Source organism: Ammospiza caudacuta, chromosome 3, assembly GCF_027887145.1.
Source record: "Ammospiza caudacuta isolate bAmmCau1 chromosome 3, bAmmCau1.pri, whole genome shotgun sequence".
Lineage (NCBI taxonomy): Eukaryota > Metazoa > Chordata > Aves > Passeriformes > Passerellidae > Ammospiza > Ammospiza caudacuta.
The window spans coordinates 118,617,210-118,642,738 of NC_080595.1; the positions used below are offsets into that span (position 1 = coordinate 118,617,210).

The 25,529-nt window shown below is 50.4% G+C and overlaps 1 protein-coding gene across 1 annotated transcript in view; it reads left to right on the top strand.

Annotated features, from left to right (window-relative positions):
* The window catches only part of DTNB (dystrobrevin beta), a 148,687-nt gene that overhangs the window by 10,741 nt on the left and 112,417 nt on the right, over positions 1-25,529 (top strand). The window contains exons 3-8 of the mRNA XM_058802790.1: positions 3,807-3,874; positions 5,428-5,508; positions 10,411-10,624; positions 13,884-13,969; positions 19,550-19,704; positions 22,922-23,027. Coding sequence (XP_058658773.1) covers positions 3,808-3,874; positions 5,428-5,508; positions 10,411-10,624; positions 13,884-13,969; positions 19,550-19,704; positions 22,922-23,027 — 709 coding nt within the window. The 5' untranslated portion in view covers position 3,807. The remainder of the gene's footprint in view (positions 1-3,806; positions 3,875-5,427; positions 5,509-10,410; positions 10,625-13,883; positions 13,970-19,549; positions 19,705-22,921; positions 23,028-25,529) is intronic.

The following is a 25,529-nucleotide window of genomic DNA, read 5'->3' on the forward strand; positions in this document are numbered from 1 at the left end:
GTATGATTGTGTGATTCTAATTCTGTGGCTGTGATTCTGTGACTGTGTGTGATTCAGTGATGCTGATTGTGTTACTGTGTGTGATTGAGTGATTCTGACTGTGTGTGCCTGTGATCCCGTGTGTGCCCAGAAGCCCATGTGTGGCTCAGGGCTGATTCCCTGAGCACAGAGCTGCCTGTGGGGCTGTCCTTGGGCCGTTACCTACAGCTGATGAGCTCCAAGAAGAGCGAAACCTGCTAAGCAAGGTCCTGTAGTATTGGCCTGAACCTGGGGGCACTGCCAGGGGGGCACTGCCAGGGGGTGCCAATCTCACTTCCTGTGCTGGTACAGAGCTCTGACAGGAACAGAGCAGGGGCACTCCACTCCCTGTTCTCTCCCTGCTTTGGGACAGGAAAAAACAAGGGGAGCAAGGAAAAAGCGAGTTTATAGAATTACATTTTATTTATATATATATATATATGTATATATATGTGTATGTGTATATATATATATGTATGTATATATATATATCTATATAAAAGTACAGTTATTTTATTTATATTATTATATATTATATATAATAATTTAAATAAAACAAATTTTTTTATATCTATCTATCTATCTATCTATCTATCTATCTATATATAAAAATACCATTATTTTAGATGGTGGCCAAGTGTAGAATTTCCCACAGTAATTGGTGTGGGGTTTATAAGTTGGCTCTGCTGTTAACTCTGTCAGAGGGTGCTCCTGAGGTTGTACCTGTGGAAAGGGGGAGAAGGTGAAAGGATGAAGGGAAATGATGAAATTTTGGAAGTTCACATCAGGCACACTCAGCTGCAGTTTTCTAAGGTACTGCACCATTTTCTGCTTTCAGTTGAACATATATTTTCAGTAAGGATTTCCAAATAGCTGGATTTCCTGTCCCTGGACAGGCTGGACCCTGGGAGCAGCCTGGGAGGTGTCTCTGCCATGGCAGGGGTGGCACTGGGTGGGCTCTGAGCTCCCCCCACCCAAACCATTCCAGGATTCTGTACTGGAGTGCTTTCCCCTCCATGTGCCCACAGAATGGGAGCAGCCCCCTCAGGAATTGCTGGCTGCCACATCATTCCAGCCCATGTTGTGTTTCCTGGCACTTTGCTCACAGATTTTGCTGCCATTTTTGAAAAACCAAGGAGCCAGCAAACAAATAAACAAAACCCATGCAAAAAATCCCAACAAAACCCAAACCCAGCCTCCCCACCCCCTTCAAAGAACCCAACCCAACAAACCAAACCAGCTCAGGCCAAGCTGCTGCTTCCCTTCCCTGTTTTGGGAGCTGAGCACTGTAATTTGCATCCCAAACATAGTTGCAGTTCTTGTGGGTTTGGTTCATTGCTGTTTTGAACTTGGGAAAGATTCCCCACCTTCCTTCTTGCCAGCCTCACCACCGAGGGATCCTCCTGTGCCTGGTGGTTCAGGGATTGAAAACAGGTTTGTCAAATCTCCTCACAGAACCTCATTGCCAGCAATGTGGGAGTGGGGCTCTGCTCCCAGGAACAGGGACAGGACAAGGGGAAATGGCCTCAGGCTGGGCCAGGGCAGGCTCAGGGTGGACACCAGGAGGAATTTCTGCATGGAAAGGGTGCTCAGGCCTTGGCAGGGGCTGCCCAGGGAGATTGGCAGTGCCCATCCCTGCAGGTGTCACCTGGATGTGGCACTCAGGGGACAAGGTGGGCATTGGACACAGATTGTACTGGGTGGTCTGGGAAGGATTTTCCTGCTGAACAGTTCTGGCATCATGGAGAGAGCAGATCCCTCATTCAGGTCCCGTTTCAGGGCTCTCAGTCCCTCCTTTTCCTTGCAGAGGGCACAGAGGTGACACTCAGCTCCCCTGCAGTAGAACTGTGTCTGGCTCTGTCACTCTGTCCCCTTCATGCAGGAGTTGTGTGTGGCACTGTTGGGTGCTGTGTGCTGGCACTGGCAGTGACCCCTGGATCCCTGGCAGTGCCCAAGGCCAGGCTGGACAGTGGGGTTGGAGCACCCTGGGACAGTGGGAGGTGTCCCTGCCATGGCAGGGGTGGCACAGGTGCCCAGAGCAGCTGTGGCTGCCCCTGGATCCCTGGCAGTGCCCAAGGCCAGGCTGGACACTGGGGTTGGAGCACCCTGGGACAGTGGGAGGTGTCCCTGCCATGGCAGAGGTGACACTGGGTGGGCTCTGAGCTCCCTTCCCACCCAACCATTCCAGGATTCCCTGAATGAGGAATCTCTGGGCAAAGAGATGGCAGTGATGGCACTGGCAGGTGCTTGGTGGGGAATGAGATGGGGTTGGAAACTCGTGTGCCCAAATCCCCCAACTTCTACGAGTCATAAAAATTGCCACTGAGGCTTTTTCCTGTAAAAAAATCCAGTAAAGACACAGCAGCACATTGGTTCTGTCTGTGGTTTCCTGAACCATGGAAATACAGTGTATTTTCAGCTCAGAGCTCATGTGTTTGTTTTCCTTCCTGAGAAGGAAAAAGGCTGAGGAGGGTTCTGAGCTGTGGGGTTCCAGCAGGACCTTGGGAAATGCCAGGCTGTGCCCAGGGGGCTGTGCCAGTGCCAAGGCAGGACTTTGTGCTGCTCCTGGTGCCCCCTGAGGCTGCTGCAGCCTGGGCTGAGCCAGCTGTAGTCTGTATGGAACTGTAGGAGAGCTGTTTGGCATTTTTGTCTTTTTTTTTTTTGGGGGGTTAGACACATAAAACCTCTATTTAATGGTTTTTAAGTTGGTGAATTTGGTAACCAAAGAACAATGTAATAATTAGTTGAATTAGAAATTAAATTTTACATTGATGCTGAATTAACTTTCAATTTTTTTTTTTTGCTGCAGTGGGCTGAAATTTGGCATCTTTTAGGACTGTGGAGTGAAATAAGCCCTGAGAGCTGCTGAATTGTCCCTGTGCCCCCTTACCTTGGGGTACACGCTGCTCCCTGCTCCTGTCACTCTTTTCATCTGATTTCCCAGGAAAGGGAGCCCTCTGCCACCAAACTGGTTTTATTTCCAACTTAACTTTGAAGTTTTCTACTTCCCTGGAAAATCCTAAGTGACCTCAGGGGCTCAAAGTTAAATGAATTTTTACAAGTTTTGTTTAAAGCCAGCATTCCCCCAAACCCAACATCCCCACAAATCCTTTTCCAAGCTGAAGGATTCTGTGATGCTGCAGGGAAGAGGGGTCAGTAACCTCTGATCCAGTGCAAGCTGCTCCCTGCTCCTGTCACTCTTTTCATCTGATTTCCCAGGAAAGGGAGCCCTCTGTCAAACTGCTTTTATTTGCAACTTAATTCATTTGAAGTTCTCTACTTCCCTGACAAATCCCAAGTGACCTCAGGTGTCAGGTCTCAAAGTTAAATGAATTTTAACAAGTTTTGTTTAAAGCCAACATTCCCCCAAACCAAACATCCCCACAAATCCTTTTCCAAGCTGAAGGATTCTGAAGAGGGGTCACTCACCTCTGTCAGCCAGGGAAGGGAATGGGCTGAGCCTGTTCCTGCTGACCCCCAAAGTCTCCAGCTGCAGCATTTCCCCTTTTTTGGTTCAGAACAGAGGAATTTTTATGGGATATTTCTGCTTGTATCAATGCAGCTCTGGGCTTTTCAAACTAGAGCAATTGAAATGTTGAATTAATGTTTCCTGTGCCTTGGAAGGTGTTAACAAGCCTGGGGTGTGTGTGTGGAATGGGGTAAGGATGAGAGGTGTCTGTCTGTCCTGGAATCCCCAGTCCCCGACCAGAATCAGACTGAGGGACAGAATGCTGCTGCTCCTGTCACAGAATTCACACACAAACAGTGTTTGCCATTTCTGTCTCCAGAATGATTGAGGAGAGTGGCAAGAGGAGGAGGACCATGGCAGAGAAGAGGCAGCTGTTCATGGAAATGAGTAAGTAGGAAATCTGAAGACATGATGTCCTTGATTCTTCACTGAGAGCTTCCCTGGGCCAGCTGCAGCAGATTGTCCCCATCCTGTCCCCAAGTCCGTGCAGGGACAGCCATCCAGGGGCTGCTCAGGAGAGTAATGCCCAGAGGGAGTCAGATATGCCTGGGGAGCGTATTTATCCATGGGTTCTGGGGAGCTCCTTCCTTAGGGAATCCTCACATCTCTCATCCGTGCCAGTGCCTGAGGGTTGTGGAGAATTATTTCAATGAATAGTGACAGCAGGCAGAGCAGCTTTGGCCTTAAAAAGAGGTAGAAAATGGCCCTGCAATGCTGCTGAGTCAAGAAATGGTTTGGGGGCTGATTTGTGCAGGATTCTCCTCTGGAAAAGCAGAGTTAGGAACTGGTGTTTGCATGGCATCACATTGTCCTGCTGTCCTGCAGGAGTCAGGGCTGAAGGGGGTTCCTGGATTGGGCCAGCATGTCCTTAATTCCAGTTACACACTGGGGGAGCTCTGACTGCAAACTAACTGTTTATACTGGTTTGTTTCCAGAGTAGCATTGTTAGGGAATCAGGGAGTGTCTGGGTGGGAAAAGGCCTTAAATCCCAGCCCATGCCACCCCTGCCATGGCAGGGACACCTCCCACTGTCCCAGGGTGTGCCGGTGTCCAGCCTGGCCTTGGGCACTGCCAGGGATCCAGGGTGGGCACCCTGTGCCAGGGCCTGCCCACCCTGCCAGGGCACAATTCCCAATTCCCAGGATCCCATCCAGCTCTGCCCTCTGGCACTGGGAGCCATTCCCTGTGTCCTGTCCCTCCAGGCCTTGTCCCCAGTCCCTCTCCATCCTTCCTGCCAGCCCCTCCAGGTGCTGCAGTTGGGTCACCCCAGAGCTTTCCCTTCTCCAGGCTGAACAATCCCAGTTCTCCCAGCCTTTCCTACAGCAGAGCTGCTCCATCCCTCTGATCATCTTGGTGCCTCCTCTGGGCTCTCTCCAGCAGCTCCAGGTCCTTGTGCTGCTGCCCAGGGCTGGGGCAGCTCTGCAGGTGGGCTCTCACCTGGGCACAGGGGCAGGACCCCCCTGCGTGCCATGGCTGGGATGGGTGGGAAGAGACTCTGGAGCCTTTTGGCAGGAGCAGAGGGAAGCACCAGGGGGTGGAGAAGGTGCTCAGAGGGAAGCACAGCCCCACAGCAGCAGGTTCAGAGGGAAGCACAGCCCCACAGCAGCACAGGGTGTGCAGAGGGAAGCACAGCCCCACAGCACAGGTTCAGAGGGTGTGCTCAGAATCAAGCCCAGCCCCACAGCAGCAGGTTCAGAGGGTGCTCACAAGGAAGCACAGCCCCACAGCAGCAGGTTCAGAGGGTGCTCAGAATCAAGCCCAGCCCCACAGCAGCAGGTTCAGAGGGTGCTCACAAGGAAGCACAGCCCCACAGCAGCACAGCCTCACATCAGCAGGTTCAGAGGGTGCTCAGAATCAAGCCCTGCCCCACAGCAGCAGCAGCAGCAGCAGAGGGTTTTCAGAATCAAGCCCAGCCCCACAGCAGCTCTGGTTTGTTGCAGGAGCCCAGAACTTCGACGTGATCCGGCTCTCCACGTACAGAACCGCCTGCAAGCTGCGCTTCGTGCAGAAGAGGTGCAACCGTGAGTGCTGCCTGCCTCTCCTCCCCCCCGCTGCATGGCTGCTGCATTGCTGCACCCCTGGAGGGCAGGGGAGCCCTGACCTGCTGTGTTTAACAGAGATCTGATACAGAATTGATTATGGAATTAAACAGGCAGTGAGCCTTGCCCGATGCTCTGTGATATTTTCATGTTTATTCTTTAATGTTCAGAAAATGTCAATTCCAAGGGAGCTGTGGTGTTCATTGCCCTCAGAGCTGGGTGTAAGTGGTCTCAAGCTCTGTGAGGGGCTGTTTCCTCACAGGGAACCCCAGAGCAGCCCCAGTGAGCACAGGGCCAGTCCCTGCCTGCAGGTGTCCCTGTGGGGACACGGGTGACATCGGTGACCATGGAGAGCTCTGGGCAGGGCAGGTTCTCCCCTTCCCTGCTGTGGGCTCTGACCTTGGACAGCTCCCAGGTGGATCCCAGGTGAATCCCAGTGAATCCCAGTGAGCAGGATGCACTTTGTGCCCTGCCCCTGCTGAGCTGGACACAGCAAAGAGCAGAGCAGGATAACGTGTGGGAGGAGATCCCTAATCCCAGGGCACAGGAACTGACTGCTGGGGGCTGAGGAGGAGACCAGCAGAAGGGCTGAGGAGGTAGAGGAGGCCAGCAGGAGTCTCAGGTTCTCTAGCTGCTCACTGTGACCAGAGATGTGTCGCAAAGTCTCTTTTCCCACCCCGGTGGTTGAAGGAGGAGTCAGAGCTCTTCATTTCTCGGTCTCAAGGGTGTTTATTGTTCCTTATCTATAAAATTCTTTCTCCTATCCAGCCAAGCAAGACAGTCAGAGGCACTCTGCCTGCCCCAGGGCTGTGTTATGTCTTTATACTAAAAACTACACGTACAATATTTACAATTACTTTCCAATGCCTATCACTTATGTTAGACAGTGAGCTCCTACTCTAAACCAATCCAAAAGTGCCACCATCACAGCAGAAGATGGAGGCCAAGAAGAAGAAGGACAAAGGCTGGACATGCCCAGGTTCCTCCATCTTGCCCCCTGAACCCCCATTTCTAAAACCCCAAAATCTATTTTTCACTCTGTGATAAATTCACTATCATTCTACTTAAACTTTCATGGCTTGTAATTCTTCATATAAAGGGTTCTGGCTGTAGTTGGAGTTTTAGGGTTCAAACTCTGTTTACCAGCACAGGGCACAAAGGAATGGCAGCTGCAGAGCTCTGCATAGGGCACAAAGGAATGGCAGCTCTGCACAGGGCACTGGTGCCCACAAGAGCCCTTTGGCACCCCTGGGCTGGGCATGGGGCCAGAGCTCTGCACAGGGCTCTGGTGCCCCCCAGGAGCCCTTTGGCACCCCTGGGCTGGGCATGGGGCCCTGCAGCTCTCTCTGCTCAGGGGGTGGCACAGCCTGGTCCTTTGGGGGGGTTTTGTGTGAGAAATACAAAGTTAGGTCAGTGTGAGGGAGGCATCAGCTCACACTGACTGCAGATCATTCTGAAATGTCACTGTGTCCCTGCTCTGGGTGGCTGCTGATCCTTGGATGTCCCCTCCACCCTCCTGCAAATTTTAAAAGCTTGGGAACGTCTCAGAATGTTGCTTCATGTGGTTCTGCAGATGGCTCACTGTGGTTTGGGAAAGGTTTCTGCACGTTGTTAACACTGCTTGGGTACAGGAGGGGAATTTGGGGGAGAGCTTGGGAACCCCAAACCTGTGTTTATAAAACATTATCCTCTGGGTTTGGGAACTGGATCAACTGGAAACTGCCAGAGTTTAACTGGAACATCAAGTTCCTCCTACCAGTCAGCATGAGGGTGTTCAGAATCACTGTGAACATTTTGTAGTGGATTTAGAGCTTCATCAGATCCCAGAGTGGTTTGGGTGTGGGGAGGGCCCTTAAATCCCACCCAGCGCCACCCCTGCCATGGCAGGGACACCTCCCACTGTCCCAGGATGTCCCAGTGTCCAGCCTGGCCTTGGGCACTGCCAGGGATCCAGGGTGGGCACCCTGTGCCAGGGCACAACAATTCCTCATTCCCAATATCCCGTCCAGCCCTGCCCTCTGGCAGGGGGAGCCATTCCCTGGCTCCTGTCCCTCCATGCCTTGTCCCCAGTCCCTCTGCAGCTCTCCTGGAGCCCCTTCAGGCCCTGGCAGTGGCTCCAGGATGTCCCCAGAGCTCAGTTTGTCCCTTGAACCCCCCAGATCTGCACCCCACAGGATTTGTGTGCTGAGAATGAGAAGCCCAGCCCGGAGCCATGGCAGGCAGCAGCACCTTGGGATGACAGGATGCCAACTGGGTTGGGTGGGAAGGGAGCTCAGAGTCCCCCAGTGCCAGCCCTGCCATGGCAGGGACACCTGGGACTGTGCCAGGGTGTGCCGGTGTCCAGCCTGGCCTTGGGCACTGCCAGGGATGCAGGCTGGGCACCCTGTGCCAGGGCCTGCCCACCCTGCCAGGGAGGAATTGGGGCCGGTGGCTGAAGCACTGCAAGCTCAGTGGGAGGCTCTGCTCCTCCCAGGTGTCACGAGGATATTTTCTAAAAAATCCCTTCACCAGGACTTTTCTCCTGAGAAGCCTCAGAAAAGAAATGTAAACAATAATTATCTGACTGCTTAGATTGTGGTCTGGAGGTTGCTCACCAGCAGGTGCATCTTTGATTGGTTCCATGGGAATTGTTTTTAATTAATGACCAATCACAGCCAGCTGTGTTACGACTCTGGTCAGTCACAGGTTTTTATTATTCATTCCTTTCTAGCTTTTTGATGTCTCCTTTCTCTTTCTTTAGTATAGTTTTAGTATAGCATTTTATATGACATTATATGATATAATGTAATATTATGTAATATATAATATATTATATAATATAACACAATATAATATATAATATATATAATGTAGTGTATAATATAATATAACATAATATAATGCAATGCAATATATAATATATATAATGCAATATATAACATAGCACCACACAACACATATTATATAATATATAATATTATATAATATGTAATGTATAATAGATATAATATTATATATAATGTTTTATAATATATAACATATATTATATACTATATAATATATTATATCATATAATAGAAGTTATATAATATATATAATATGGGGCTGTTTAGCCTGGAGAAGAGGAGACTCAGAGGTGACCTTATTGCTCTCTACACCTTCCTGAAGGGAGGTTGGAGACAGGTAGGGATTGGTCTCTGACAGAACTAGAGGACACAGTCTGCAGCTACCTCAGTGTTGGGAAGGATGAAAGTTTGACCAGAAAGTCTCACAGGTATGTGTGCTTGGCAGAAAGATTTTTAAATGTAGAGTCTGATGAAGGAATAGAGATGAAGCAAGTTTTGATATGGAATAAAAGAATTGCTGAGCCAGTCTCACTGGATAACCAAGGAGGCAAAGGGTGTGTTAGTTAGAAGGGGTTTGTATGGCTTAGAGCAAAGGATAAACCCACCCCAAACAAGAAGATGTTTGTACCAAGCAGAAAAATAACACAGGCAAACAAGTCAGCAAATGTGGCAAGTAGAAAAAAGGTCTCAGAATTTTCCACTGCAAGTAAACTGAAAAACAACTTCTGTCTTAAACTGCAATGTACTGACTGTTAGTGACAGAACAGTAACATGAATATGGTAATTACAGTAATTATGATAGGCTATAGATAATAGCTAAGGTATAGATTGGTTCTGCTGTATTAAGATGCTCAGCAAAGAAAAGTTTATAATGCATTGTAACCAAAAGAAAAGTATGTAATGCATTTTTAGCCAGAATTAAAGGGTCTTTAGGCTTGTCTGGAGCTGACAGCTGTAGGCACAGCTCTGTCACCCACAACCCTGGACTGCTGTAACATCTTGGATACAATAAACTGCATTTTGAAGAGCTGCCTAGAGTCCCACATCCCTCATTTCAGCTTTTACAGTGGCGCCCAATGTAGGGCACCATTAGTAAGAGCCTGAGTGAGGGATGCAGGTCTTCAGGCTTGTCTGCATCTGGAGCTGACACCTGCATGCCCAGGCTCTGCCACCCATGATCCTGGACTGCTGTAACTCTTGGATGTTATAAATTATATTTTTAAGAGCTGTCTGGAGTCCCACATTCCTCATTTCAGCTCTTACAGTGGCGCCCAACATGGGGCACCATTAGTAAGAGCCTGAATGAGGGATGCAGGACTCCAGGCCTGTCTGCAGCTGGAGCTGACAGCTGTAGGCACAGCTCTGTCCCTCACAACCCTGGACTGCTGTAACACCTTGGATGTAATAAACTGCATTTTAGAGAGAACATGGAGTCCCACATCTCTCATTTCAGCTCTTACAGTGGCGCCCAACGTGGGGCACCATTAGTAAGAAGGATGAGGGATGCAGGACTCCAGGCCTGCCTGCAGCTGGAGCTGACACCTGCATGCACAGGCTCTGCCACCCACAACCCTGGACTGCTCTAACATCTTGGATGCAATAAAAACTGCATTTTGAAGAGCTGCCTGGAGTCTCTCATCTCTCATTTAAACTTTTACAGTGGCGCCCAATGTGGGGCACCATCAGTAAGAGCCTGAGTGAGGGATGCAGGACTCCAGCTGTAGGCACAGGCTCTGTCACCCACAACCCTGGACTGCTGTAACGTCTTGGATGAAATAAACTCAATTTTGAAAAGCAGCCTGGTGTCCCACATCCCTCATGTAGGCTCTTACAGTATAGGTTGGATATTAGGAAGACGTTTTTCACCAAAATAATAATAAAGCACTGGAATGCTCTTTCCAGGGAGGGGGTGGGATCACCATCTCTGGATGTGTTTTTTATAAACACTGGACATGGCACTGGGTGCTCTAGTCTGGTTGAGATGTTAGGGCACAGGTTGGACTCGATGATCTCTTCCAACCTCATCATCCTGTGATTCTGTTTTCCCTTTGTTTCCCAGTTCACCTCGTTGATATCTGGAACATGATTGAAGCCTTCAGAGATAACGGCCTTAACACCCTGGACCACAGCACGGAGCTCAACGTGTCCCGCCTGGAAACCATCATCTCCTCCATCTACTACCAGCTGAACAAACGGCTGCCCTCCAGCCACCAGATCAGCGTGGAGCAGAGCATCAGCCTGCTGCTCAACTTCATCCTGGCAGCCTATGACAGGTCAGTGTGCCCCTGTGTGCCAGCCCTGCCTGCCAGCGCAGTGCCAGGGCATCAGCCTGCTGCTCAACTTCATCCTGGCAGCCTGTGACAGGTCAGTGCTGCTCCTGGGTGCCAGCCCTGCCTGCCTGGGCAGTGCCAGTGTGCCCCCTGTGGTGCCAGCCTTGCCTGTCTGAGCAGTGCCAGTGTGCCCTCTGTGTGCCAGCCCTGCCTGTCTGAGCAGTGCCAGTGTGCCCCCTGTGGTGCCAGCCCTGCCTGTCTGAGCAGCAGGAGTGTGCCCAGGAATGTGCCAGGGCTGCCCTCTGAGGGGAGCTGGGCACTGCTGGGAGCCCTGTGCTGAGCTGGGCTGGGCTCAGGCAGAGCAGGGATGGGGCAGAGCAGGGATGGGGCAGAGCAGAGCAGGGCTCGGGCAGGGCAGGGATGGGGCAGAGCAGGGATGGGGCAGGGCAGGGATGGGGCAGGGCAGGGATGGGGCAGAGCAGGGCAGGGATGGGGCAGAGCAGAGCAGGGATGGGGCAGAGCAGAGCAGGGATGGAGCAGAGCAGGGATGGAGCAGAGCAGGGATGGGGCAGAGCAGAGCAGGGATGGGGCAGGGCAGGGCAGGGATGGGGCAGAGCAGGGATGGGGCAGAGCAGAGCAGGGATGGGGCAGAGCAGGGATGGGGCAGAGCAGGGCAGGGATGGGGCAGAGCAGGGCAGGGATGGAGCAGAGCAGGGATGGGGCAGAGCAGGGCAGGGATGGGGCAGGGCAGGGATGGGGCAGAGCAGGGATGGAGCAGAGCAGGGATGGGGCAGAGCAGGGCAGGGATGGGGCAGAGCAGGGATGGGGCAGGGCAGGGATGGGGCAGAGCAGGGCAGGGATGGAGCAGAGCAGGGCAGGGATGGGGCAGAGCAGAGCAGGGATGGGGCAGAGCAGGGCAGGGATGGGGCAGGGCAGGGATGGGGCAGAGCAGAGCAGGGATGGGGCAGAGCAGGGATGGGGCAGGGCAGGGATGGAGCAGAGCAGAGCAGGGCTGAAGCAGAGCAGAGCAGGGATGGGGCAGAGTAGAGCAGGGATGGAGCAGAGCAGGGATGGAGCAGAGCAGGGATGGGGCAGGGCAGGGATGGAGCAGAGCAGAGCAGGGATGGGGCAGGGCAGGGATGGAGCAGAGCAGAGCAGGGCTGAAGCAGAGCAGAGCAGGGCTCGGGCAGAGCAGGGCAGGGCTCAGGCTCCCTCTCCAGGAGCTCAGCAGCACGGCAGGCTGTGCTTTTATAGGAACGCCCATCCCTGCTGGAATGCTGAGAGTGCTCACAGAGTGCTCACAGAGGGTGCTGCTGGCACCATCAGAACCTTCAACATTCCCCTTGGCAGGTACAATCCCTGAATCCTGGAGTGGTTTGGGTGGGAAGGGACTGCACCAGCTATCCAGTGCCACCCCTGCCATGGCAGGGACACTGCCACTGTCCCAGGGTGCTCCTACCCCAGTGTCCAGCCTGGCCTAGGGTGCCCTTCCTGGGAATTCTGCCTGGCTGGGTGCTCTGAGGAGGGCCCTGGCACAGCTGGAATGCTGCTCTGGCACAGCTGGAATGCTGCAGTGGGCCCTGGCAGGGCCAGCAGGGCAGGGGGAGTTGCCTGGGCTGGGTGAGGAGCTGGGGTTGGCATCAGTGGCACATCCACATGGATGTCCCTGCTGTGGAACCTGCTGCAGAGCCAGGCTGGGGACATGTGGAGAGTGAGGAAGGAGCCTCACAGGCCTGGCCTGACTTGCACCAGTCCCCAGTTCTGCTTCCATTCCTGTGGCCATTCCTGGGTTTAAATCTCCTCTTGCAGGGGATTCAGGATCTTACAGAAGGTTTTGTCTTTTTCCCTGCTGGTGGAATTCAGGTGGCAGGTTCCTCAGCAGCTGCTCCTGGGGCAGAGTGGATCTGGAAGGGAGGAGTTCGGGGTTTGGGTGATTTATAAACAGTGTCAGGGGACAGGCCCAGTGTCTGGGGACATCAGGAGAGAGCTTTCCAAGGACAGGCTGTGTCCTGGGAGGAGACACTGATGGCTTTGGGCACTGCTTTTTCTGGGAGCTAATCCCAAGCTGAACTTTGATATAAAATCATGTCTGGTAAAGAGTGAAAGGGGAGGGGGCTGAGGCTGTGACTTGGAGGGGTTTGGATTTCCAGGAGAGCTTTGCCCTGGGCTGATCCCCCAGAATGGGCAGCAGGAAGGGGGGGTTCTGTCCCTGTCCCCAGGTGAGAGCCCACCTGCCCTGGGCATTCCAACAGCACAAGGACCTGGAGCTGCTGCAGAGAGCCCAGAGGAGCCACCAGAGCTGGAGCCAGGCTGGGAGAGCTGGGGGTGCTCACCTGGAGGGGAGAAGGATCCAGGGAGAGCTCAGAGCCCCTGGCAGGGCCTGAAGGGGCTCCAGGAGAGCTGCAGAGGGACTGGGGACAAGGCATGGAGGGACAGGAGCCAGGGAATGGCAGAGGGCAGGGACGGATGGGATCTTGGGAATAAGGAATTGTTCCCTGGCAGGGTGGGCAGGCCCTGGCACAGGGTGCCCAGAGCAGCTGTGGCTGCCCCTGGACCCCTGGCAGTGCCCAAGGCCAGGCTGGACACTGGGACAGTGGGAGCTGTGCCTGCCATGGCAGGGGTGGCACTGGGGGGTCTCTGAGCTCCCTTCCCACTCTGGGTCCTGCTCCTCCAGGCCCTTGCCCAAAGCCCCTCTCAGCTCTCTCAGAGACTCCCTTCAGGGATTTCTGCTTTTCCAGCTCTCCCCACACTCACCCTGTGCTTTCCCCATCTCTGCATTTTCCATGCCAGTCCAAATTCCTTGGCCAGCAAGTTTAGTTACAATTATTTAAAATGCTGGGAGTTGCTGGAGGTGGTGGCTGCTGTTGTTCCCATTATTTCTGGGGTTCTGAGTGGTTTTGTTCCCATTATTTCTGGGATTCTGGGGTGGTTGTTGGTGGTGTTCCTGTGATTTCTGGGGCTCTGTTGTTGTTGTTATTCCCATGATTTTTGGGGCTCTGGGGTTGTTGTTGTTCCCATTATTTCTGGGGCTCTGGGACGGTGGTTGTTGTTCCCATGATTTCTGTGATTCTGGGGTGGTTGTTGCTGTTGTTATTCCCATGACTTCTGGGGTGGTTATTTTTGTTCCCATTATTTCAGTGATTCTGGGGTGGTTGTTGTTGTTGTTCCCATGATTTCTGGGGTGGTTGCTGTCATTCCCACGATTTCTGGGGTGGTTTTGTCTCCATCCCTGTGCAGTTCTCACAGGTGCCTTTCCCTGCAGTGAGGGCCATGGGAAGCTGACAGTGTTCTCAGTGAAAGCCATGCTGGCCACCATGTGTGGGGGGAAGATCCTGGACAAGCTCAGATGTGAGTACCCCTGAGGAATCCCACCTTTATGGACTCTTTCTTTCCCTGTGTTTGTTCTGTTCCGTTCTGGAGGGTTTTATTGTGCTGATTTTGTGATCTTTGCACTGAGCTGGGGCTGTGCCCAGTCCCCACATTGTCCCCAGAGCACTGGGTGCCACATCCAGGCCTCCTGGGACACCTCCAGGGATGTTTGTTCCATATTCCAATTCCTGGTTATCCCAAGCCCAGGACTGAGGAGCCTTCCCAAGCCCATTCCTTCAATTTAGCACTTCTTTAAATGGAGAATTTGAGGGCTGATTCCCAATGGAAATGTCCCAGGTGTCACCATTTCCCTGTTTTGGGGATGTTGGAGGTTCCTGTGAATTTCCTGAGGCTCTCTGCACCTTCTCACTCTGTAATCCCAGCTGCTGAGGTAGAATCCCAGGATGGTTTGGGTTGGAAGGGACCTGGGGACGCCTCCCAGTGTCCCAGGCTGCTCCCAGCCCTGTCCCAGAGCCCTGCTGGCCCCTGAGCTCAGTTCCTTTCCTCTCTGAGCAAACCCCAGATCCTGCTGGATGAGCACACGGAACAGGATTCCTCCAGCTGGAAAGGAAAGCGGTGGTGGAAGAGTTCTAGAAAATCAGTTCTGGAAAATCCTGAGCAGGATGGGGAACAGCAAAGAGCTGCTCCTTCCCCTTTCCAGCTGCTCCTTCCCCTTCCAGCTGCTCCCTGCTCTGGGTTTCTTCTCAGCACTATGATTGTGCTGCTTGGCTTTCCCCCTCTCTTTCCTGTTGATTTTCGCAGCTTTTACAGAGACAGGGCACCTGAGAGGTGTTTTAAAAGATTTTATTCTATTATCAGTGTCAGAGATTTTATTCTATTTAGAATAATCTTATTCTATTGACAATAAAATCTTTAAAAGTTTTATTAAAAGATCTTATTCTATTAAGAATAAAATCTTAAAAAGATTTTTTTTTATTTTCTAAAAAGATTTTTTATTCTATTATCAGTATTATCAGTGAGACACCAATGCCATTTCATCAGAAGCCAAACCATTTCTTGGTTACAACAGCTTAGAAATGTTATTTGGCTTATCAGCTTTTGCCACACCGTGCTGCTATCACTTCCAACACCAATCACCTCTGTTTCTTCTCCACATTGTCTTGCTGCAATGTATTTTCATAGTTCTAATTCTATAAAATATCTAGTCTTGTTTTACTCTTTACAAGCTCTAATTCTATAAAATATCTAGTCTTGTTTTACTCTTTACAAGCTCTAATTCTATAAAATATCTAGTCTTGTTTTACTCTTTACAAGCTCTAATTCTATAAAACACCTAGTCTTGTTTTATTCTTTACAAATCCATTTCCCACATGTCTCCCTGGTTACTGACCCACTTCACCCCCAAAATCTCCTTGTGCAGAGGGATCCCAGCCCAGCCTCCCTTTCCTGAGCAGGCTGGAGCTCTCTGGAAATCCTGGGATTTGTGTTTTTTTCATGTTTTCTCATCCCATGGTGGGGACAGGACAGTGTCCTGAGAGTGTCCCCATGGCACAGAGGGACTGGGGGCCCTTCCCTGGCTCTGGGATTTCCTGGGATGAGCAGCTCCTTGTGGGGCTGTGCAAGGCAGGGATCCATCCCTGTTGGATTTGGCAGCAATTCTGACAGAGGAAGAGATGAGAACCTTGACTTCGTGTTTCAGAAGGCTGATTTATTGTTTTATGATATGTATTGTATTAAAGGAAAATTATATGTTAAAACTATTCTAAAAGAATAGAAGAAAGGATTTCATCAGGGGAAGGGAAGGGAAGTGAAAAGGAAAAGGAAAGGGAAATCTTGTGACTGACCAGACAGTCCGAGCCAGCTGTCTGTGATTGGCCATTAATTACAAACAGCCACATGAGACCAATCCCAGACCCACCTGTTGCATCCCACAGCAGCAGGTAACCATTGTTTACATTTTGTTCCTGAGGCCTACCAGCTTCTCAGGAGAAAAATCCTGCAAAAGAATTTTTCATAAAATGTGTCTGTGACAGATTCCAGAATGCCTGAGGCTGGAAAATCCCTCTCTGCCCACCCAGTCCCAGCTGTGCCCAGTGCCCTCCTTGTCCCCAGAGCCCTGAGTGCCACATCCAGGAATTCCTGGGGCACCTCCAGGGATGGGCACCCCAAAGCTCCAAGGCCTGAGCCCCCTTTCCATGGGGAAATTCCTCCAGGTGCCCAGCCTGAGGCTGTTCCCTCTCATCCTGTCACCAGCTGCCCTTTGAAAGGATGTCCTACTTTTTATTTATTTATTCTTATTTATTACATCCTGCTTTTCAGCATTTCCAGTTTCCCTGCCAATTCCCCATGTGGATTTTTCCCACTTTGACCACAAACCCACTTTTTTCACTGCAAGACAAACATTGGTGGGGCTTGGAGGGGTTTTTAATTTCCCCTTGGCACGGCCTGAGCTGTTCTCTCTCATTTTCAGATTTCCATACCTTGAACTTCTCTCCCTTTAGGATCACTTCACTGCCTGCTCAATCTGAGCACACCCAGGAGGTTTCAGCCCATTTTAAATACAATTGTGTCCTGTCCCTGTTGTGTCCCACCCTGCCAGGTTCATTGCAGACCTTCAGCTCCTGTGCAGGAGGATTCTGCTCCAGAATGGATTCGGATTCTGGAATTTTGGCTCTCTAATTTTAGTTGTTCCCATTGGTTTCATTTTGTGTGCATTTTCATCCTGACCTTTTTTTCCACATTCAGTTTCTAGGTCAAGTCTAATTTTTCTGGCTGGCTTGTTTTTCTAAAATACACAAATCCACCTTTTTTTTTTTCTTTTTTGCCCCCATTTCTCCTAATATGTTTTCTTTATAAAAGATGTTATAAATAATAATGTTATAAAAATAATGTTATAAACATTATTCAAGGGACCTTCAGTTCAAGCTGCTCTCTTCAGTCAGTGATGCAAATTCCAGGTGTCTTTATCCCTCTCAACTAAGGCATTGCAGGCTTCTTCCTGAGCTCATTCTTTCAGGAAACTGGGATAATTCCTCCAGTTTACTGGAAATGTGCCTTTCTGAGAGTGTCTTTTTTCCTGAAGCTGGTTTTGATCACTGAAATGAAGGTTATTTTCTGCCAGCATGAGCTTTTTGATGTTTAGTTACTGCTGGTGCCTGAAATAACAGCAGAGAGGGCTCAGTGTCACGGAGGAGATCTGGGATCTGTCACATCCTGGGCAGTTCTAGGTCGTGATTCCTTTGGTGAATCCTCCCTTTGGAGCATCCCAGGCTCTGGGGGTGCCTCAGGGCCCAGCTGGCTCTGTGTGGGATCTCTGCAAGGAGATTCTGGGTCCCAGGACAGTTCTGGTTTCTGTCTGACATCGTTGAGATCTGTTTGACATCATTTTTCTGTCGTGCTCTCTGCATCCTGCCCCTGGGATCTGGAGCTCTGGGGAGGGGATCAGGGACCCCCAGGGCTCGGGGAGGAGCAGGGACAGGGAGTGGGGCACCTGCAGCACCTCCCTCTTCTCCTTCCATCCTTACAAACATCAGGGAACAGCTGCTCAGCACCTTTTGCTCTCAGGAGGATGTTTGTCCCCACAGAGCTGCTTAAAAAGTGTGAACTCCTCTGATCACAAATGTTCTCAGAATGGTTTGGGCTGGAAGGGACCTTAAATCCCATCCCAATTAAATTCCACCCCATTCAATCCCACCCCAATTAAATCCCACCCCATTCCACCCCTGCCATGGCAGGGACACCTCCCACTGTCCCAGCCCCAGTGTCCAGCCTGGCCTTGGGCACTGCCAGGGATCCAGGGGCAGCCCCAGCTGTGCCAGGGCCTGCCCACCCTGCCAGGGAACAATTCCTCATTCCCAATATCCCAGACCCAAAATGGGATCTGATTCCCCTTCCCAGCTGTGCCCGTCCCCTGTGCTGGCACTGCTGGGGCACCTCCAGTGCTGGGGGCAGCTCTGGGCCCCTCCTGCCAGGAGAGACCTGGAGGGGCTGGAGCGTGTCCAGAGAAGGGAATGGAGCTGGGAAAGGAATGGAGCCCCAGGAGGGGCTGAGGGAGCTGGGAAGGGAATGGAGCCCCAGGAGGGGCTGAGGGAGCTGGGAAGGGGCTCAGCCTGGAGAAAAGGAGGCTCAGGGGGGCCCTTGTGGCTCTGCACAAGTCCCTGACAGGAGGGGACAGCCAGGGGACAGGGACAGGACAAGGAGAAATGGCCTCAGGCTGGGCCAGGGCAGGCTCAGGGTGGACACCAGGAGGAATTTCTGCATGGAAAGGGAGCTCAGGCCTTGGCAGGGGCTGCCCAGGGAGGTTGGCAGTGCCCATCCCTGCAGGTGGCACCTGGATGTGGCACTGAGTGCCCTGGGCTGGTGACAAGGTGGGCATTGGGCGCAGGTTGGGATTTCCCAGTGCCAGAGATCCTGGGCTGTGGTGCCCCTGCCATTCCCTGGGCCCTCAGTGGGCATTTCCCTGGAGCTCTGCGAGCTCTGGCACTGGCACAGCTGAGTTCCCCTCTGGAGCCTCCTCTGGGGGTTCTGTAGGTTCAGGTTCCAGCTGTGTTCCCCTGGAGTTCTGCTCTGCTCCCTCTCTGTCCCAGCTGTGCATGGGATCCATGGAATGGGATGGGATGGGATGGGATGGGATGGGATGGGATCCATGGGATGGGATCCATGGGATGGGATCCATGGGATGGGATAATGGGATGGGATAATGGGATCCATGGCATGTCATGGCATGGCATCCATGGCATGGCATCCATGGGATGGGATAATGGGGTCCATGGGATGGGATAATGGCATCCATGGCATGTCATGGCATGGGATCCATGGGATGGGATAATGGGATAATGGAATGGGATGAGATGGGATGGCATGGCATGGCACCCATGGGATGGCGTGGCATGGCATGGCATGGCATCCATGGGATCCATGGAATGAGATAATGGGATGGGATAATGGGGTGGGATGGGATGGGATGGGATAATGGCATGGCATCTATGGGATGGGATCCATGGGATAATGGGATGGGATCCATGGGATAATGGGATGCGATAATGGGTTGAGATAATGGGATGGGATGGGATGATGGGATCCATGGGATGGGATCCGTGGAATGGGATGAGATAATGGAATGAGATAATGGAATGGGATAATGGGATGGCATGGCGTGGCATGGCACGGCATGGGATCCATGAGATGGGATAATGGGATGGGATGGGATGGCGTGGCATGGCATCCAGGGGATGGGATCCATGGGATCCATGGAATGGGATAATGGGATGGAATGATGGGATGGGATGGGATAATGGGATGGCATGCCATGGGATGGGGTGGGATAATGGGATGGATTAATGGGATCCATGGGATGGGATAATGGGATGCGATAACGGCATGGCATGGCATGGCATGGCATGGCATGGCATGGCATGGCATGGCATGGCATGGCATGGCATGGCCTGGAGGAAGCAGGGACTGGGAGCCCTGACCTGGATAGATCCTGCCCTGCCATCAGCCCTGCTCCGAGCCCAGCTCAGGGAACCCCTCGGGGTGCACGGGAGCCGTTCCCGCAGTGACCCCATATTGATGGGGGTTTATTGTATTTCCTTACAGATATTTTCTCTCAGATCTCAGATTCCAACGGGCTGCTGGTGTTCCCCAAGTTCGAGCAGTTCCTGCGGGAGGTGCTGAAGCTGCCCACGGCCGTGTTTGAGGGGCCCTCCTTCGGCTACACCGAGCACTCGCTGCGCACCTGCTTCCCGCAGCAGGTCAGGGATGGGATTGGGGTCTGGGGATTGGGGATTGGGGTCTGGGATTGGGGATTTGGGGTGTGGGGTTGGGGATTTGGGGTGTGGGGTTGGGGATTTGGGGTGTGGGATTGGGGATTTGGGGTGTGGGATCGGGGATTTGGGGTTTGGGATTGGGGATTTGGGGTTTGGGGTTGGGGGTCTGGGATTGCGAGTTTGGGATTTGTGGTCTGGGATCGGGGATTTGGGGTCTGGGATTGGGGATTTGGGGGCCTGGGATTGGGGGTCCTGGTTCTGGGGATTTGGGGTCTAGGATTTGGGGATCTGGGGTTGGGGATTTGGAGTCTGGGATTTGGGGATCTGGGATTGGGAATTTGGGGTCTGGGGTTGGGGGTCTGGGATTGGGGATTTGGGGATCAGAGATTGGGGATTTCGGATTGGGGATCGGGGATTTGGGGTCTGGGATTGGGGATTTGGGTTTGGGGATTTGGGGTGTGGGATTGGGGATTTGGGGTGTGGGATTGGGGATTTGGGATTCAGGATTGGGGATTTGGGTTGGAGGATTGGGGGTCTGGGATTGGGAATTTGAGGTGTGGGATTGGGGATTTGGGAGTCTGGGATTGGGGATTTGGGGTCTGGGATCGGGGATTTGGGGTCTGGGATTGGGGATTTGGGATTCAGGATTGGGGATTTGGGTTTGGGGATTGGGGGTCTGGGACTGGGGATTTGGGATGTGGGATTGGGGATTTGTGAGTCTGGGATTGGGGATTTGGGGTCTGGGATCGGGGATTTGGGGTCTGGCATTGGAGGTCTGGGATTTGGGATGGGGATTTGAGGTCTGGGATTTGGGGATCTGGAATTGGGGATTTGGGGTCTGGGATTTGGGATCAAGGATTCAGGATTGGGGGTCTGGGATCAGGGATTGGGGATCTGGGATTCTGTATTTGTGATTCAGGATTCGGGATTTTCAATAAGGGATCAGGGGTCTGGGATCAGCCAGGATCAGAGATCTGGGATCAGGGATTGGGGTCTGGGATTGGGGATCGGGGATTGGGGATTGGAGATCAGGGATTTGGGATTCAGGATTTTTAATCAGGGATTTGGGATCTGGGGTCTGGGATTCATGGTCTGGGATGGGGGATTCAGGATTTGGGATGTGAGATTTGGGATTCAGGATCTGGGATTCGGGGTTCCCAGGGCGTTGGGGCTGGGGGTCACTGAGGTCCCCTGTACAACCCAAGCACTTTGAAACAGCCCACAATAAGCAGCTGAAGGATTTTCTGCATTTCAGTTGATCCCTCTCCATGAAGGGCCTCCCCTGTTCCCCATCAGAACATCAGCATTGACTCATTCCTTCCCCAAAACACAAACCATGCCATTTTCACTGTTTTCCCTTGATTTCTCAAAGCTTTTTCACTGTGTTAAGACAATTAGTTTAACAAGTCACTTCCAGGATCTGTTCAAAGTAAACACCTCCTGTGCTCCAGTTTATTTTAAAATCCATTGCAGTTGCATTTTAATTGTTCCAACGATTTGTTTCTCATTTGAGGTAATGTAAATAATATAACTAATCCCAAAATCAACTGTAAACATGAACTTGATTGATCTTAGGCCTAAAATTAAATGTTTAGACTCTGGGCATGATGATGCTCCAGCAGAAACATTTCTGCAGCATTTGATGTAAAATTTATAGTGACTAAATATAAGTTAATTAGCAATTAGCATGTTTGGAATGTGGCACAGTAGGAAACAGCCTTTGATTTCAGAATCACAGAGGCTCCAGATTTACATCTGATATTGGGAATTAGGAATTGTGCCCTGGCACAGGGTGCCCACCCTGGATCCCTGGCAGTGCCCAAGGCCAGGCTGGACTTTGGGGCTTAAAACGTGTAAATTGCTTTAATTTAAAATGTTCTCAGAATCCCAGACTGGTTTGGGTTGGGAGGGAGTTAAATCCCACCCAGTGCCACCCCTGCCATGGCAGGGACACTTCCACTGTCCCAGGAGCTCCAACCCAAATGTCCAGCCTGGCCTTGGGCACTGCCAGGGACCCAGGGGCAGTGGAGGTGTCCCTGCCATGGCAGGGGTGGCACTGGGGGATTTTTAAGGTCCCTTCCCACCTCAACCATCCCTGATTCCATGGCTGGGGCAGCACAGGAACGTTCCTGGCAGGCACAATTGGAACAGTGTGCCAGTGATGTTGGCAGGGTGCCCAGGATGAGGTGAAGGATGAGAATTTGACTCCAAGGTCTCAGAAGGCTAATATAATATAATATAATATAATATAATATAATATAATATAATATAATATAATTCATTAATTATAAAATTCATTATATTATTAAATTATTAAATTAAAGATTAAATATTACAATATTAAAATTATTACATTATTTATTAAAATTATTATATTAAATTATTTGAAATTATATGGTTATATTACATCACATTATATTTCATTAATTATAAAAATCATTAAATTAATAAATTATTACGTTATTAAATTATTCAAATAGTTAAAATATTAAAAATAAGAATAATAAATTAAATATTAAGTATTAAATGTTAAATATTAAATTATGAAAATAATTATATTTCATTACATTATATCTTATTAATTATAAAAATATGAAAATATAAAAACTATTAAAATATTAAATATTGAATAAATCTTAAAATATGGAAATAACTATTAAATACATAATAAACAAATAAATATTAAATAGAAATATATTGTTAAGATATTAAATATTAAAAATATAAAATTGTTTATTAAAATTATTACATTACATTATATTATATTATATTATATTATATTATATTATATTTATTATATTTATTATATTTTATTATATTGTATTTATTATATTGTATTTATTATATTATATTTATTATATTTATTACGTTATATACTAAAACCATACTAAAGAAAGAGAAAGGATACATCAGAAGGCTTGACAAGAATGACAATAAAAACCCAGACTCAGCGAGTCTGACACAGCTGGCTGTGATTGACCATTAATTAAAACCAATTCACATGTTTGGATAAACAATCTCCAGGCCACATTCCAGAAAAGCAAACCGTGGAGAAGCTGAGGCTTCATCTTCTCGGGAGCAATAACCTGGCAAAGTGATTTTTCAGCAAATCTCAGTTGACAGAGGAGCTGTCAGCCTGGAGGAGCCCGGCATGGGAAACGTGCTGGCTGTGCCCCCAGCGCTCCCTGTGCTCTCCCTGCAGAAGAAGGTGATGCTCAACATGTTCCTGGACACGCTGATGGCCGACCCTCCTCCCCAGTGCCTTGTGTGGCTGCCCCTCATGCACAGACTGGCCCACGTGGAAAATGGTAAATGCAGCATTTCCCTGTTGGGAGCCTGGGGTGCTCTGTCCTTCTGCAGCATTTCCCTGCTGGGAGCCTGGGGTGCTCTGTCCTTGTGCAGCATTTCCCTGCTGGCAGCCTGGGGTGCTGTGTCCTTGTGCAGCATTTCCCTGCTGGCAGCCTGGGGTGCTCTGTCCTTGTGCAGCATTTCCCTGCTGGGAACCTGGGGTGCTCTGTCCTTGTGCAGCATTTCCCTGCTGGGAACCTGGCAATGCTCTGTCCTTCTGCAAACATTTCCCTGCTGGGAACCTGGCAATGCTCTGTCCTTCTGCAAACATTTCCCTGCTGGGAACCTGGCAATGCTCTGTCCTTGTGCAGCATTTCCCTGCTGGGAACCTGGGGTGCTCTGTCCTTGTGCAGCATTTCCCTGCTGGCAGCCTGGGGTGCTGTGTCCTTGTGCAGCATTTCCCTGCTGGCAGCCTGGGGTGCTCTGTCCTTGTGCAGCATTTCCCTGCTGGGAGCCTGGCAATGCTCTGTCCTTCTGCAAACATTTCCCTGCTGGGAACCTGGGGTGCTGTGTCCTTGTGCAGCATTTCCCTGCTGGGAACCTGGCAATGCTCTGTCCTTGTGCAGCATTTCCCTGCTGGGAGCCTGGCAATGCTCTGTCCTTCTGCAAACATTTCCCTGCTGGCAGCCTGGGGTGCTCTGTCCTTGTGCCTTCCTGTCCTGGCCCAGAGCACCCCAGAGCTGGTGGGGTCACATTCCTGGGGATGTGGGGTGGGAACTGGCTGGGTGTCAGAGCAGCAGTAGGGCAAAACCCGTGGATTTTAGTTAAAATGACATTTTCTGAATATTCCTGAGGTTGAGGGAGCTGGGAGAGGAGAAAAGGAGGCTCAGGGGGGACCTTGTGGCTCTGCACAAGTCCCTGACAGGAGGGGACAGCCAGGGAACAGGGACAGGACAAGGGGAAATGGCCTCAGGCTGGGCCAGGGCAGGCTCAGGGTGGACACCAGGAGGAATTTCTGCATGGAAAGGGTGCTCAGGCCTTGGCAGGGGCTGCCCAGGGAGGTTGGCAGTGCCCATCCCTGCAGGTGTCACCTGGATGTGGCACTGGGTGCCCTGGGCTGGGCACAAGGTGGGCATTGGGCACAGCTGGCACTGGATGGGCTGGGAGGGATTTTCCAGCCTCAGGGATCCTGGGGTTTTTAAATTAATTTTGATGGTGGCAATTTAAATTTGATGGGGTCAAGTCCTCACCAGGAGGTGAGGAGGTGGATGTGGTTAAAATGTTGGGTGAACTCCAGCGAAAAAGGGATCCTGGTTTGATCCTGGTTTGCTCCTGGTTTGATCCTGGCATTCCCTGGCAGCAGCCAGGAGCAGGATGGGACCAGCTGGGCTGCTCCCCTTCACTGGGGTCTTTCCCATCCAAATCCCAGTTTTGGCCCTTGCAGAAAAATGAAAACAAACAGAAATAATACCACAAGAAAAAACCCCACAGACAAAATCCTAAACAAAGAAACCCCACAAAAATCTAAGCAAACAAAGCCCAAGAAAACAATGACAGAAAATAAAAACCACAAGCAAAACCCAGTAAAACAACCAAACTATCAAGAAAACACAAAAAAAACCCTGGGTTATTTTTACTCCTTCCCCTCATCAGGATTTCAGGGTTTGGGTTATTATTGCTTCCCCTCATCAGGGAATCAGTTTGGGTTATTATTTATTCCCAGCATCAGGAAATCAGAGTTTGGGTTATTGGTATTCTTTCCCCTCATCAGAAAATCAGGGTTTTGTATTTTGGGTTATTTTTTCCCCTCATCAGGAAATCAGGCTTTGGGTTATTGTAATTCCTTCCCTTCATCAGGAAATCAGGGTTTGGGATATTTTTATTCCTCTCATCAGGAAATCAGGGTTTTGTATTTTGGGTTATTGGTATTTTTTCTCCTCATCAGGAAATCAGGGTTTGGGATATTGATATTCCTTCCCCCCCATCAGGATATCATGGTTTGGGTTATTATTCCTTCTCTTCATCAGGAAGACAAGGTTTGGGTTATTGGTATTTCTTCCCCTCATCAGGAAATCAGGTTTTGGGTTATTATTCCTTCCCTCATCAAAATATCATGGTTTGGGTTATTATTCCTTCTCTTCATCAGGAAATCAGGGTTTGGGTTATTATTGCTTCCTCTCATCAGAATATCAGGGTTTGGGTTATTGTAATTCCTTCCCCTCATCAGGAAATCAGAGCTTGGGTTATTATTTTTCCCCTCATCAGGAAATCAGGGTTTGGGTTATTTTTATTCTTCTCATCAGGAAATTAGGGTTTGGGTTTTTGGTGTTGCTTCCCCTCATCAAGAAATCTGGATTTGGGTTATTATTCTTTCCCCTCATCAGGAAATCAAGGTTTGGGTTATTGGTGTTGCTTCCCCTCATCAGGAAATCAGGGTTTGGGTTATTTTTATTCCTTCCTCTCATCAGGAAATCAGGGTTCACCAAAAATCCCCTGAAAGTTTTCTTTCCTTTGTGTTTCCC